The 15,306-nt window shown below is 42.0% G+C and overlaps 2 protein-coding genes across 11 annotated transcripts in view; one reads left to right on the forward strand and one right to left on the reverse strand.

Moving 5' to 3' along the window:
* Positions 1 to 15,306, forward strand: part of Ppfibp1 (PPFIA binding protein 1) — a 155,364-nt gene that overhangs the window by 59,114 nt on the left and 80,944 nt on the right. The window lies entirely within an intron of this gene.
* Positions 3,958 to 6,865, reverse strand: C3H12orf71 (chromosome 3 C12orf71 homolog). Of its 3 annotated transcripts, none has more exons than XM_059256389.1 (3): positions 6,731 to 6,865; positions 5,303 to 5,977; positions 3,958 to 4,915 (listed from the first exon to the last, which is right to left on the reverse strand). In XM_059256389.1, the coding sequence occupies exons 2-3, from the start codon at positions 5,933 to 5,935 to the stop codon at positions 4,670 to 4,672; spliced, it is 879 nt and encodes a 292-aa protein (XP_059112372.1). In that variant the 5' UTR covers positions 5,936 to 5,977; positions 6,731 to 6,865; the 3' UTR covers positions 3,958 to 4,669. The 3 variants fall into 3 exon arrangements, with proteins under 3 accessions (XP_059112372.1, XP_059112371.1, XP_059112373.1); XM_059256388.1 differs by having other exon boundaries at positions 6,719 to 6,865; XM_059256390.1 differs by having other exon boundaries at positions 6,761 to 6,852.

The raw sequence follows: 15,306 nt of genomic DNA on the forward strand, positions 1-15,306 counted from the left end.
GAAGCAAAGTGGACTGAAGATGAGGCAAAGTTCAGGGCAGTTCCTGACAGAGGAAGTAGCATGAGCCAAGGCTCTGAGGCAGGAGCTCGTAGAAACACATGCTGCAAGGCTCTGGCCACAGGTCTGAGACCATAATAACAAGGTGTACTGGGAGAGACTGGAGAAACAAGGTGCCATTTTACTTGAATTTTCTTCTCTGGCCACCAGCAGATGTGACAGATTTCTTAGAATAAGGGTGTTATGTGACAGCAGTTAGCAGCTTCTAAACTCTGTAAATATATGTGCCATTAGTACTTAGACTAAGTACTCATTACAGCTTCTTTTTTTAAGGTCGGTGTTTTTAGTGTTACAGCTTATAGATGAAGAAACAAAGCACAGAGATGTCAAGTAACTTCCTCAGAATTCACAGCAAGTGAAGAGGAAGTCTTAATAACTCTATTCACTCTATTCTCTAACTTGGGGTTAGTTTCTGGGTGTTCTAAGCTGCTTGCAGAGTATTCTATATATGCTGGTGTGTACATTTGTTTAAGATAGGCCCTAAGCTTTAGCTGTGCAGTCCCCAGTGTGCACGGTTCCCCATCTAAGGACTTGGCCTCTGCTTTTGATGTTGTACTTCCCAGAAAAAAAGGAAACATCCAAACAATCTATGGGAACTCTTAGACCTGAACACCAGTCTGTTCCTGGTGAGGGACAGATATACATACAGTGAATACTTTCCAAGGTAGACCAGATGGCAAGTCCTTGAAATTTGAAGTTATTGAAAAGGCAGGGAACTTGCCTCTAATTAGCAAAAATTATTCTTCTAATCTCAACAAAGCTAAGTAAGCTAAGATCTTGTTTTAGGAGAATGCTTTGATGATCTTCTGCTCTCAACTAGACCAGCTTGTATGTTACAATTACAAATTCCCTAACTTGCATGAGACTGGAAATTCCTTGGAGCCAAGGAATCTAAGACAGGTCCCAGGATGAATGAGGGAGTCTAAAAAGCTGCCCCATTTATATAGCCTCAGCAAGTTAATATCTTGTTCCAGCACTTTAAATATTAATTTTAAATGTCTATGTGGCTAAGATATTGTGTCATGAAAATGTTATGTTAGAAGGAAAAAGCTGGATTCCCTACTTCTTAGAGTTTATTTTTCTTTATGTTTTCCTGGTCCTTGCTTTCTTATTTTCTTATTTTTAAAGAATCAAAGGTATTCTCTTATGTAGCCTTAATGTTACTATACAATGAAAATTCAATCATGTCATCTGTTGATAACTACTATGATGACCTATTTTGGTTGTCAACTTGACTACACCTGGAATTGACTAAAACTCATGCAGTTCAGTACACCTGTGAGGGATTATTTTCTTAATTAAATCATCTGAAGTGGGAAGACTCACTTTTAATCTGAATCTTTTGAGGTAGGAAGATCCACCTTTAATCCAGATCTTTGTGAGGTGGGGCATGGAAGAAGGAAGCTTGCTCTTTGCTGCTTCTCTCGCTCTTGCTGGCAAGTCCATTCCTTCACCAGCATTAGAGCCTACTTCTTTAGGATTGCAGTATATACTGAAGACCAGCTGAGATATCCAGCCTTGTGGGCTGACCAACTACCGGATTCTTGGACCTTCCATTGGTAGAAAGCCTTTGTTGGATTAGGTGGACCACAGCCTGTAAGCCATTCATTATATATATCAGAAAATAAATACAATTCACCCTATAAGTTCTGTTCCTCTAGAGAACCCTGATTAATACAACTACTCAATCATATTATATACTGTCCACATTTAGGTTTTTGCTAGATGTTATGAAAACACCCTCTACCTAAGTTTTGTTTAGCTTTGTGGATTTGATCAAGGATTCAGTCAGAGATCACGAATAGCAGTTGGCCTTCATGTCTCTGTAGTCTCCATTATGACCTGTCATGTCTCTCTGCCTTTTTAAATTAAAAATTAAACACACACACACACACACACACACACACACATATATTATGTTTTGTGATGCTAACATGTTTACTTCCCAAAGTTGTCTAGTAGAACTTTCTATAACCTAAGATTCATTTGACTGTTGCCATTCTTGTGGTGAGATTCAGGTTTAACATTGCTGGCCAGTCTACACTGCTTCTCTTGAAGGTGTATGATGTTGGCTAGGTGGTTTTCCACTTGAGGGTGACTCTTGGACCACTCGTGTATACTCTTCCCTGACAGCCCTTTGCCCAGTGACTTTAGTGTCTCTTTCTGATTCTTATGTGAATGAAATTGGTATGTTGCAATATGATACAAATGGAAGTTCTGATGCCTCTTTACTGATAAAAAGTGTTTCTCATCCCATACCCTATTTGGGGAAACTAAGACCCCAAAGACTAAGCAGATGGAACTAAGCACTGGGACACCTGCATGCTATCTCTTCTTCTGTGAGAGTAGGCTTATGGGAAAGTTTTATAGGGGTGTGTGTGTGTGTGTGTGTGTCTGCTGTTTTTATTTTAGAAGAGTTTTTTTTAAAGCTTAAAATGTGGATATTGAGGTAGACAAGAATGCAAGTTGATTACCATTCTAATTCCCTGAACAGAGAATGTTAATGAGATTAGTTTTCTTTCCAAAGCCCCAAAACTGGAGAAATGTCCTAAGTGTCTCGGAAGTAGTTTCTTTATCAAATGTATTATACTGAAATAAAATGACATTAAATTCACAAGGTTGGTTTGAAAGATAGGATAAGACGGAAATTGTTTAGCAAGGGGACTTCTTGATTTAGGCTAATCATCTTCTAGGGAATTTATCCAAGGGCTTTTGCACCCATTGGCTGAAGATGGGCTCGTTCATTCAGCAGTGTTATCTGATGGGGATTTTGTTTCTTCTGAAAGCTGACCATTGTTCTGTTTGCTGGGGACTTAGTGGGGTAGCAGGAAAAGACTCATGGCAAGCAGTGCAACATAAAACCCACCTGTCATCCTGGAATTAGATACATGTGCTGTGTAAATTCTTCACTTGCAGTTCACAATGAAACAGTGTGCTTTTGAACAAATTGATTATCCTTCCTAACAATATCCATTTTTAATATTGAAGCTAGAGCTTTAGCATTCTCTAGGTATTCAGTTAGCATTGGCTTCATTTTTATTCTTATATCTTTTGGGGGAGTTTGAAACATAGTTTCTCTATGTAACTGGCTATCCTGGAACTGGATGTGTAGACCAGGTTGGCCTCAAATTCACAGAGATCTGCCTGCCTCTGCCTCCCAAGTGCTGGAACTAAAGGTGTCTGCCAGCATGCCTGGAAGATGTTCTTGTGTCTAAATAGCTTTGAACTCATGCCTGCTTTTGAACCATGAATTTGCATTCTATTCTTAAAGTCTTGAAAAAAAGATTTTACCCTTGTTTATTGACAGATCACCCCACACATCTTACTGGGTTCTTTTCATAGGTGATTACTGTAATATAGTCACATTAACATGGCATGCTTGTGTTTGCAGAGAGTTGAATAACTTTTAAGTTTGATCAATTTTCATGCTATATTCAAGATTATTACAGTATTGTGAATTCTAGAATATGATTGCATAAGTTATACCCCTCTAATTTGAGCAGCTGAGCCTTCATTTCAAGGTTGAGACACACTCAAAGGAATGGTTTTAGTTTTCAGTTATAAGGTAATAGATCTTAAAATCTATTGATTAATGAGATTAGCATGTTCCTGAAAATTATAGTGACTCTACAGGAGACTTGAGGGTTCAGCCAAACTCTTTTTTTCCCAGTGACCACTTGCAGTTCATGCTTACTCTTTTTGTTACTTGCAGTGGCCAGACCCACCCCTTCCCCACATATTTGGCACTGAGGACCTGCTTTAGTTGGACTTACAGCATACTGGACTAAAATGGATGAGGAATGCTAAAATATTTCCTATTGCTGAATTCATTGTCTTATTTCTGGTATATGACATGCCACATAATTCCAGAGGTTAGAAGGAGTACAAGGAAACCAGAAATCTTACTAAAGAAGTGGTCTTGTTCTTCTGTATAGGTGAGGCGTACACCTAGTGAAAATAGTAGCTCCTGCCCAGTAATCCCCAGTTGTTTGTTTTGTTTTGTTTTTTCCCCTCAATAATCATGGAGCTCTGTTATCTGTGTCTTATCCCAGCAAATTACTTTGACTTGAGCTGAAAATATACTTGTTGAATTCAGAAGGCTGAATTCATTCTTAGAAAACTTAGGTAGTATTTGCTTCCTAACTAGCATCCATTCCCGCTTCTTTTTGCTGTATTTTGCTCCATTTTGTCTATTTTATATGTGTTTTACTCATTCTTCATTAACTCATCCCCTCATTTCCAGAAGGCAGTATATATCCCACTAGCCTCCCACCATGGCAGGATGGTTTGGGCTGTGCTTCCAGCAGGTATTGAGCAGGTTTGGAGCTACCACTCGTGATCATGGTTCCAACATGGAGACAGCAGTTCTGATGATCCGTGGTACCAGACTGCTTCAGGCACACTTGTTCTCAGGTGCCCCAGCATGCTGCTTGTAAGTGGCTGGTTCAGAAGGAATGTGAAGATTGGAAACTCCACCTATGTGCTCCTAGTCTTGATGTCCTCATTTGTGAGGCAGAGGAGAGAACAACACACACCACCTCTTAGGGATTGTCAAACAAGGGGCTTCAAAAAGTTTAAAAATCTGGGGATGTCAGGTGAACTCATTCTTGAGTCATTCTTGAGGTTGGATTCTGTTGCCTCTAAGAGAATGTATCTTCCTTGCTGCCTTCTGGTGCCAGCTTGTGGTGGCCTGGCTAGGGTGTTCTCTCCTTAATCGGGAGAAGACTTGTGTCCTCAGCCAGTTGAAGATCCACCGAAAGTTCAGACAGAATACACTATATGAGTGAGAAGCATCCTCCTGCTGAGTGGATGGCACCGGGGAGGTCTCCAAGGAGCTTTGAGCTATCTGGCTTATCTCCTGTTGAGAAAACAAAAATGAGTTAGATGCATGTAGTGTCAACAGTAGTGGGCTTGCTGTCTACTCTCTTGTAGGACCCAAGCCCATTTGCCCAAAAATAGCCCAACTACAGCAGAGCTTCTAGACCCATTGTCTTGGACACATATACAACCATATTTACATGGTTGTTGGTTCTATTTGCTATTCCTACCCTCATCCCTCCCTCCATGGTCCTTGGTGTCTTGTCCTATAGCTCCACCCTCTCTCCTTTCCTAGCTATCATCTTCCTCCCTTGTCCTAGTCTCCTGGAGCTCACGTTGCCTCAGAGCAGATAGTGAGGCTCCACTGTCCAACCCTCTCTTCCCCAGTCCTTCCCCTTGCTCTCCTGGGAGGCTTCTCTGTGCTCACCACAACTTCATCTTTCTGTAGCCTTGGAGGATTCTCTAGGATCTGACAGATATCTTCATTTTCTGGTGTTTTGTGCTTGGGCAAGTCTTGACAAATGTCAAGGAGTGGAGGGGGAGTACTGGTCAGGTGGACGTCTTTGTTCTGAGTAGATTCAGGGAGTGCATGACCATCATGTTGGCTACCTTTTTCTTTTTCTAGAAATGTCTCGAGTTTCTGTACTAGGTTATCCAGTTTGCAGAGAGTCAGTTTTGTCCTGTCTTCTGGCCACTTATCCATCCACTGGTGGTGGCCATTTAAATCCAGATTAGCTAGAGAGTCTGCATGGTCAGACCCCACATCAGTATCCCAGGCCAGCGTGATGCTTAGCTTGCAGAACTGCTCTGGGTCACCCTTCATCTGATCTCGTTTCCGGAAGAGTCTCCTTACACTCTCTGTCCCCCAGGTACCTTGGATAGGAGGGAGGAAGTGGATGGAAGAATCCATGGAGGCTGCCTCCTCACAGGAGAACATCTCCTCATAGGAAAACGTGTTCTCAGGGGGGTAGTGGCCAATCGAGAGGCTCTGGTAAGATTGGCATTCGGAAGCAGAGTCCTCTGTGCTACTGTAGTCACTGCTAGAGGGTGAAGCTGTCATGGTGCTGAGTCTCCAATCTCATGTCTTCCTTGACTCAGGGAACTTCAGAAGGAAAAAATTAATACATGATATTGGAGAGGGAAGAGAGTCATGTGAGCCATCCCTTTTCTATGGAACTATCCCACTCCATATAGTACATCTGTTTGTACTTTCTGCCTCTGTAAAAACATTTCACAGTGTGACAACAACCCTCTGGGCATCTCTTCTTGGTACCTCTCATTCACTTGACAGTATTTGAGAGAACGTGTATCATAAAAGAAAAGGGAAAATTGAAAATGACAGGAAAGTGTGCATGGAGTTCAGTATGCTTTTGGTCCACAACCCTGAGGTCAAGGAGACCAATTTCTTGATAAATACATGTATCTGTGCACATATGTACATACATACACATATCCAAATACATGTGGTTCTCACATCAACAGAAATTTACTATTAAATTTATAATAATATATGGCTACTCTGTATTCTTAACTATTTTCTTATTAAATAGCCTATTAGTATTAATATTTAATTTTAATTACGTAGCCAATTTCTTACTAAATAGCTTATTAATAATCCTTGGCTTAGATGACTAATGACTGTTAGATTACTTAAGTCCATTAAGTGGTACACGGGGTGAGTGGACCAGAGATCACAAATATATAGTCTTATAATAGTTGATACCAGACTGCTTTCTGGAAAGGTGACTGCCATTCAAGCACCCATCCTCCCACTGTATGTTTATTCTGCATTTTCCATGATCCCCCTGTAAATAGAGCTGGAGAACCACACACACACACTCACACATGCCCATGCCTCTGTCATTCCCTGATGAGGGCTGCCCACATGAGACAGGCGCTTCCAGCTCCCGAGACATAAGTGGGGGTGTCAGAAACCCTTCAGGGCCCACATCTTAGTGATATAAAGCCCAACTGCTTCTGGGAAGTTTGTGTTCCAAGACCGTTGGTTACCATGGCAACAAAGGAACCGAGTTTATGGTCAGAAATGTGTAAAGGGACAGGACCTTTCCCTTCAATTCCAGAGTATTCTGTGCACATATCATAGCAGGCTGAACTCTACTCATTAGAATCAATCAGTTCCATGAGATTTCCCCCAAATGTTTTCCTCTCCTAAGATTGCAGTTAAGGTTCGCCACGTGTCACACTTAGGTTTTTACCACTGGACTGGCTTCCATTTCTAGGTTCTTTTAAATTAGATTGCTGTAGGTGTTGATGGCATGATACAAGACACAGGCCTAGCTGCAGGCAGGAGAAGCTCTTTCCTCCGCTGTCCAGAAGATACAACTTAGCAAGGCTCTCAGACTGCCCCAACTTTACCAGCCACTGGGGACCACTTAGCTATGTGCTGGGTCTTGTGATAAGCCCTTTACCCAGTTCTGAGTTATCCTGGAACATGGGCTGTAACGATTACTGTTTTTCTGAAGAGTCAATGTGGGAGTGATTCTGTGCGTGTACCTTCCCAGACCATATCCTCAAGAACCTGAATTCAGACAGGCTATGCTTCAGGCTCTAGTCTCTAGCCTCTGCACATCCTGTCTCTGGGGAGGTTCTCCATGCACCTCCTCCTTCATCTGGGTAAAGTGATTCAGTCCACAAGCAAAACCATGTCCTGGTTCCTCAGGGAACCGCATGCTCCACGAGACATGTTAGTGCTGCAAGTGCTCTACACAAGGACCACATACGGTACAAGGAAGGTTAAAAATAAGCCTCCAGTTCTTCCGTGGTTTCATGTGGGCTAGCTTCCTCTGCTTTGACTTTTGCATTCCAGAACACTAGGTACTCCTCAGGAGGCTTTCCTTTTATGCACCTGAAGAGGGGATAAGGCAAAACTGTGCTGCTCTGCCTCCCATGAACATAGGGCACTGTGAACCAAATATGAGCAGTGGCGAGGAGAACGTGGTCCTGCAAACAGGAGAGCTTCAGAGAGAGCCCAGAGAAATCTGGAGTTTTCATTTTTAACCCTCCCTTGCTCTCTTGTGTCCCACCTCTCTCCCACTCTCCCTTCTTCTTTCCTCCCCTCTGGAACTCCACTCTTGCTTCTCTCTCTCCACACATGTACACACATATATACACACACGTTTTTCCTCATTTTAAATGTACAGTTCAGGTTGTGAAAGTCCCTGAAACTGACCTTATTTCCAGCCTCCAAGAAAAAAAAAAGCCATGGCTAATATTTTTATTTATATATATAATTTATTCAGAGTCTTAAAAAGCCATCATAAAATGGCAGTGACTCATATCCCCCTTAGAATGCCCTTCTGTCAGTTCTACATGACACCCAAGCTTTTGTCTCTGGTCAGGCAGGGGTTTGGGGTCTTCAGCAACAATCCCTATTGTGTTAGTTTCTTTTTTGTTTGTTTGTTTGTTTTTCCAGAGAGGGTTTCTTTCTTTCTTTTTTTTTTTTTTAAGATTTATTTATTTATTGTATATAGTATTCTGCCTGCATGTTTGCCTGAAGGCCAGAAGAGGGCACCAGATTTCATTACGGATGGTTGTGAGCCACCATGTGGTTGCTGGGAATTGAACTCAGAACCTCTGGAAGAACAGCTAGTGCTCTTAACCTCTGAGCCATCTCTCCAGCCCCAGACAGGGTTTCTTAGTGCAGCAGCCCTGGCTGTCCTGGAACTCACTCTATAGACCAGGCTGACCTCGAGCTCACAGAAATCTGTCTGCTTCTGCCTCCCGAGTGCTGGGATTAAAGGCGGGCATGCGCCACCACTGCCTGACTCTTGTGTTAGTTTCTTAATTGCACTTGCTGGCCTGGCTTATTTTGTACTGTCTAAGACAGTGTGACCTGACTTTCTTTTGAAGCAAGACCACCCATCATCAAATTTGAGATTTTTAACAGTGATAGTGTGCTATGAACTTAAAGTAGTTTGGGCCACAAGCCAGCAATAATAGTGACTGAGAACTGGAACACTTCCTAAAATCCATTGACTTGATAAGACTTGAAACCTAAATTTGTAGAGAAGGAAGCTTCTGATTTAATGGTTATAATTTTTGTGTCAATTTGACTGGGCCATGGGGTTTCTAGATTTGTGGTTAATATTTTTCTGGGTGTCTGGATGAGTTTAGCATTGGATCTGGTGGGCTGAATAAAGCAGGATGCTCTCCCCTGTGGGGCCTGACTAGGACAGAAGACTGTAAAGTAAAGTTTGAGCTGCTCAGCTGTCCAGGAGTGGGACGTCAGTTTCCCTTTCCTTGTGTTTGGATGGGGTGTAAACACTTTCCACTCTCCTGCTTCTCAGGTTTCCAGACTCAAACTACAGCTTTACTGGTCACCATCTTGGGTCTCTAAATTACAGATGGCAGATCTCGGACCTTCTTAGCAATTCCTTGTAACAAGTCTCTTTTTATGTATTAAGATCTCCTATTGTTTCTGTGTCTCTAAAGAAAGCAGGCTATCCACTTATTTTGCTGTTTTTGAAATTAATGTAGTATTTTAGCTGGCCATGTAGTACATACCTGCCCTTGGGAGATGAAGGCAGGAAGAATGTGTGTAGCTCAGGCTGACCTTGAAGTTGTGATCCTCTTGCCTGATCTTATATGGGATTTATATATATAAAACCTGACAGTTGAGTGCCTATCAAATTCTAGACCCTATGTCCTGCCACTTGTAGCAGCAATGTTTATTTATTAAACTAATTTATTTGATGTATGTGTGTACACCACATAGATGCCAGAGGGTCTTGGTCTTGTAACTAGTATTATAGATGGCTGTGGGCCTCCTGATGTGGATCTTCGAACTTAACAGGAGTCCTCAGCAAGAACAGTCAGTGTTTTTACCTGCTGAGCCATCTCTCCATCCCTGTTCTTAACATGATTTTATTCATCTGTAAAACAGAGATAATGCTATCTTCCTTGGCGAGATTTTGAGGTGATTGGAGATTGTATGTAGGATGTTCGATACAATGCCTTGCATTGGCAGTGACACCCTCCTCTGGAAGAAAAGGATTTATTTTATCCTAGTATTTCAGATATACATACCCCTGGTTATGTATCAAAATCATGTGCATTTATTAACTATAATTCTGTTTATGTGATGATTGCCTCTGAAAAAGCACGGTGGATGAATGTTCAAGTTAGTGTCTGCTCCTGCCAGCATGGCACCAGACAGCAAAAGCCTGAGACTACGGGGGTCACAGTAAAGGAATTCCCAGAGTTAGTGTCCTTACCCAGTCTACTGCCAGCATGGGAGCTGCTGTGGAAACTTCATTTTTGAGTGTATTGTGCCATTGAGAGGAAAGAACCAGAAGGAATCTTTTGGGTAAGAGGGAGAAAAGAGTGTTACCTACTCTGGACACTCGGGCAGTGGTCATGGCTGACAGTTCTACCTTTGGCAACATTCTAATTTGGATGCAGTGTTTCTACCAAAACCAAAAAAGGTTAAAGGGAAAGACTGGGAGGATGTAGGCTCCCCAGGAAACAAGAAACCAAAGAGTGGAATTTCCTTAAGAGACTAGCAGCAAAATGCTTAAAATGCAGAAGATCTTCATTCTGTCTAGTCCTCAGGGCACTGTGAGGGTAAGGGCGGAGATAGGTTTGAAGTGAAGGGAGGGCAGAAATGTCTAAGGTTGACTGTTAAGAGGAACCTAATTAGAGGCAGAGGCACTGGCACCCAGTTCCCAAGTTAACCTAGTAGAAAGTGGGGCTCAGGACTGGGGATGTAACTCCCAGCCTATGTGAGACCCTCTATTCAGTCTTCCACACCACAAAAATACAGCGTCAGGAAGGAGATAACCTACCTACAATGTTTCTTGGATTTTGGAAAGTCAGACATATGGTAAAAAGTATCTGAAGAGTAAGTGAAAATGACTATGAACAGTAGCAGGCAGCATGAACGCCTGTTATAAATAATAATTATTTTCAGTTTAGTTATAAGGGATCCAGAGCAAAGCAGAGAGGGAGCAGACAAGGCTGGGGTGAGTGAGGCAGGATGCAGTTGGCTGGCTCTGCCTGTCTCTGGGTGTTATCACTGAGTACCACAAAGTCCTCCCTCAAAGGCCTGCTCCAGCCAGAACACCCTTCTCCTGCTTCCCTCCCACAGCTGCTAGCTCAGTGCTGTGCATTTCTGCCCAGCCTGTTAGCACAAATAAAGCCTTTTCTACATACACTTCCTGAGGCTAAGAAAAGTCAAGCTCTGGGAGGTTCCCTACCTTTGCCTCAGATCTCCCACAGCATCTGTGAATAGATGCTGTTGTGTGTGTGCACAATGGCCTCCGTTCATTTGAGGATCACCATGCACATCCCTTGGAAGACAGTTTACTGCCCCAAGTGCATCTGAGGCTGGTTAATGAAATGATACTGATTAACAAATATTATAGATGAGTCTTTTAAAAATCTTGCAAACTTAAAAATGAATGCTAAATTATGTTTTAAAAGCCTCCACAAAATGCTTAAGAAAAATTGGAGACTACAGGATAAGTATTTTAAGGGAAGTATTTTAAATCCTCTTAAAAACAAATCTTTCAGGGATACAAGGTAATTAGTAGTTGCCTGGAGCTGGCGCCGGGTGTGGTATTCCCTGCAAATAGGCAAGGTGAAAAACCATCTGTCAGCAAAAGACAATTTGAGGCACAAGTGTGATCATTAACTTTTAATTTTCTAATAGGTGCATAAAAAGAGGGAAGACAGGTAAAATTATTTTTGCTGTACTTCAGGTAATTCATATACAATATTGTAATTTCACATAAAATAAATATAAAAGTGTTAAGCTCCTTTGCATTTTTCTCAACCAAATCTTTGATGTCTGTTATGTTTTTTACATTTAAATCATACCTGATTTGGGACCTGCACAGCCCTCAGCCCCCATGCTCATACACATGGTGCCTTCATTGAGCAACAAGGCTCAACAGCTTTGGTAGCAGTTACATGGCTGCAAACATGGTCAGGGTTCATTGGACTGTACACCTTAAAAGGACAACTTTTGCTGTATGTGGATTATATTTCAATTAAAAATGTTCTTCCAAAAAAATATTCTTGCAAGCCTACGGTAGCCAATGTATGTTTCTTCCACGAATATGTATTAAAGCTGTTTTCTTAAAATGGGCCCTGGAAATGGGATTTGACAAGTCTGTTGTCAAATTCAAAAGAGGAAAAGTTAGCCACAAGCTAGTAGTTTTCATAAACTTCGGGAATATGTGTGGGCGAGTGAGAATGTGTATGTTCGTTTTCTCATGTGTTTCTATCACCCATAGTTTATGTGCATCTTAGTTTAGAAAGGACGAGTGGAAATTTAATTAAAAGGGATTGGCATGTGTTTGGCAAGATAAAGACAGGCACAAGTTGCTTCAAGAAGACCCAGTGATAATTTTTGTAAAGAGCTTGTCGTTTTTTTCTTTCTGTTTTACAGCCATTTCTTTTTTTCCAGTTAAAAGTCATTTGTCTCTGACTTTTTTCTGCATCGATTATATACGTTTTGGGTCGATTATTTTGACTGGCTGCCTGCAGGTACAGGGAGTGGAGAAAGGTGGAGCTCATGGGCATGGAACAGTTGGTTACGAACAAGTTTAACCTTCATGGCTAAGGCTGGGATAGTTTTGGGGTGGACATGCTACACTACTTATAAGTAACATTGCCTGCAATTTGGTAGTTTTCTGGATGTCTTCCCTCATATCTTGAAATTCCATGTTTCCATTTTGCTGAAGCTTGTAGAAACTCTGACAATTTACAAATGACTAAAATCAAGGTAAGTAGACCAGAAAATACCTTCAAGATGGTCTTATAATACCTGGGCTGAAGATAAAGCTCAGTAACCTTGAAATTTAATTCTGTAAATTTGAACCAGGGAAAACTATGTGATAAGAAAATGAGCCCACAGTTTTCACAGATAAATCTTGAGTGAACACATGACATGGTGGTTGTTTTAAGCTTCACAACCACAGAGTGCATTTGAGAAGTGGGCCACATGCTAGGTTACCCTTTCATTTAGTTTAGAGTCTATCCCAGTGTTCTCTTAAACCCAGAGGCAGTTGATCCAAGGTTAATTATCAAGATGAGTTTCATCCACAGCTGTAAAAATTAAATTCCAATGTGTCTTGAAAGTATGGATTCTCATACCCTATTCCTAGGACTTTCTGGTTAAATAGATGAAGAACAGGACCTTCCAGGTAATTATGTGTTGACACAGGGTCTTACTCTGTAGCCCAGGCTGGCCTGGGATTCATGATCCTCCCTTTTGGCCTCCCAAGTATACTATACTTAGCTTCCAGGTGATTTTTCTGCTTGTTGATATCACCTTGAGAAACAACTGGCCTAGAATAACCAGATGTTGTGATGAACTCCAGTAAAAGGCAGGATCTCTGTTGTGTGTGTGGAATCAAGGCTATGTACTCAGAGTGGTACAGCATAGTAGGAACCAAAGAAGCTCGGATCAGGGTGGCAGTGCCACCAGACTTGACTCAGGGCATGGGTAAGATTCGAGTTTGAGATCTCACAGGAAAGATGGCATTTTTGGAGGAGGTGTATGTAGATATTGAATGCAGCTTTTAAGTGCCAAGGAGCTCTTAGTGGAGAGTAAAGTACAGCAAATGGATAGAAGCAGACATGAAGGAGACCTGACTGGTCATTGTCAGTGGTTCTGAACTTCAGTGCATTTCCTTGTCATCCCATGGACTTGTTATGACACAGTTTTCCAGCCCCACCCTCAAACTTTCTAGTTCAGTAGGTCTGGGTGGAGTCTGAGAATCTTTGGTCTTAATGGATTGGGTGTTTTATGAAAAGTTCAGATTATAGAAGGGAACAAATTATAGTAGCAAAACAGGGAAGGATGATGATTAGTCTGTCACATGATCTTGACTACCTACCCTTTTTCTGGTGAGACTTCCTTACTCTCAGAGCAACTGGTCTCACCAAAAATATTCTGGGGGTGGGACAGGAATGTGGCCATGGAGAATAGTTTGAAGGCTTTCAGTTTTAGAAGCAGCTTGTAGGCTCAGTGCTTCTGAAACTCTAATCATGATTGCATTTTCCAGTTTTATTTTTGAAACTGTAAATCTAGCGTGTTATATTTTGGTACCAACATATGCCGAAGAGCATTTTAGCATTTCGCTCTACAGAAATCTCAACTCTAATACTGAATTCATGACCCTCACCATCAAACTTGTCCTTCTGACCAGTGTTCTTCATAAACAGCCACTGTATCTGCCAGTTCCTTCATGCCTCAGGCTGGACATTGTCTTGGTGACACCCCTCCCTCATGCTTCTGTTACTGCACTGTCTCTCAAGAAGCCCTGCAGATTCTGCCTCCCACAGTGCCCTAAATGTCACTTCCACACTTCTTTGCTTTGCCCCGTCTAGTTCTCAGATGGACTTTTTTCTCTGGGTTCCTCTAGGAAAGCCAAGAGAGTTTTTAGACACACAAGTCATATCAAGTCACCTCTGTGCTGAAGGCTCCTTACTGACATCCCTGTTTTTTAAGGTAGACTTTAAATTTTCAAAGTGACCCTGCATGGCATGGTCCTCAGCACTGCCTGTTTCATTTGGAGCTATTCCTAGTCCATTTCTTTATACTCCAGTTGTGTTGATTATTTCATCTCCTGAACCAAATGTATTTCAAACCTTTACAGTGGTAATCTTAGGTCATTAACACAGGGTATTCATCTCAATAATATTCATGGGGGTGGTGGTGGAGTGAATGTGACACTCTGAAATGACATTTTTATTCAGATTGAAGCTGAAAAATGATACTGAGAAAATGTTACCACTAGTCCATAGAGAGCCCATGCATAACCTGCTGAGTTTCAGCATCTGTTGGCCAAGGACGAGGGAGCTGCTTCAGGGAGTGTCAGTCAGGACAGTGGCTGACTGCAGTGTTAGTTTACCTCCAATTAAGATAAGTCTGCTTGACCTAGCTCATAGTGGAAGAACGTGGAGTAATGTCTAGGAAGCCCAGTGATGTGGTAATAGTAATAATTGAGAAAGGCTTTTGCCACAGGTGGTAGAATGGTTCTCCCTGTGACCGATGCATCATCGTAACTATCTTGTAAGTCAGTGTGGTTGGGATTTTGCTTCTCGCTAACAGCTGTGGGTTGTAGTTGAAGATCAGGTGTGCTTTACAGTCTGGAAGGCCCCTAGCTACTGGCACTGTCGGTCCTCAGCCTGCTGTGACTTTACCACATGGAGGGCCTCCAACATGCCAGGAACAGCATTCTTTAATCTGGCGTGTTTGCTCTTGTGGAAATGGCTGAAAGTATTTGAGACCTGGCAGCAGGAGAAGTGGGAGGAGGCCCAATTCTCTCTAGTCGTGAGTCATCCCAGGAACATGTAAAGTGGATATTTTCTTCATCGGTTTCAATGTTGTTAGAGTGCTGTGTGTTGGTCTTTATGTGAGCCTTGATCTAGTTAGCCTTACAGGGACAGCTGGACTTGATT

Source organism: Peromyscus eremicus, chromosome 3, assembly GCF_949786415.1.
Source record: "Peromyscus eremicus chromosome 3, PerEre_H2_v1, whole genome shotgun sequence".
Classification (NCBI taxonomy): domain Eukaryota; kingdom Metazoa; phylum Chordata; class Mammalia; order Rodentia; family Cricetidae; genus Peromyscus; species Peromyscus eremicus.

What these genes read in the sequence shown, in the direction of transcription:
- C3H12orf71 (XM_059256389.1), bottom strand. Translation starts at nt 5,935, where the DNA reads ATGACAGCTTCACCCTCTAGCAGTGACTACAGTAGCACAGAGGACTCT. An exon ending in TACAGAAAGATGAAGTTGTG is followed by an intron (nt 4,916 to 5,302) that starts GTGAGCACAGAG and finishes TTTTCTCAACAG; the next exon opens with GAGATAAGCCAGATAGCTCA.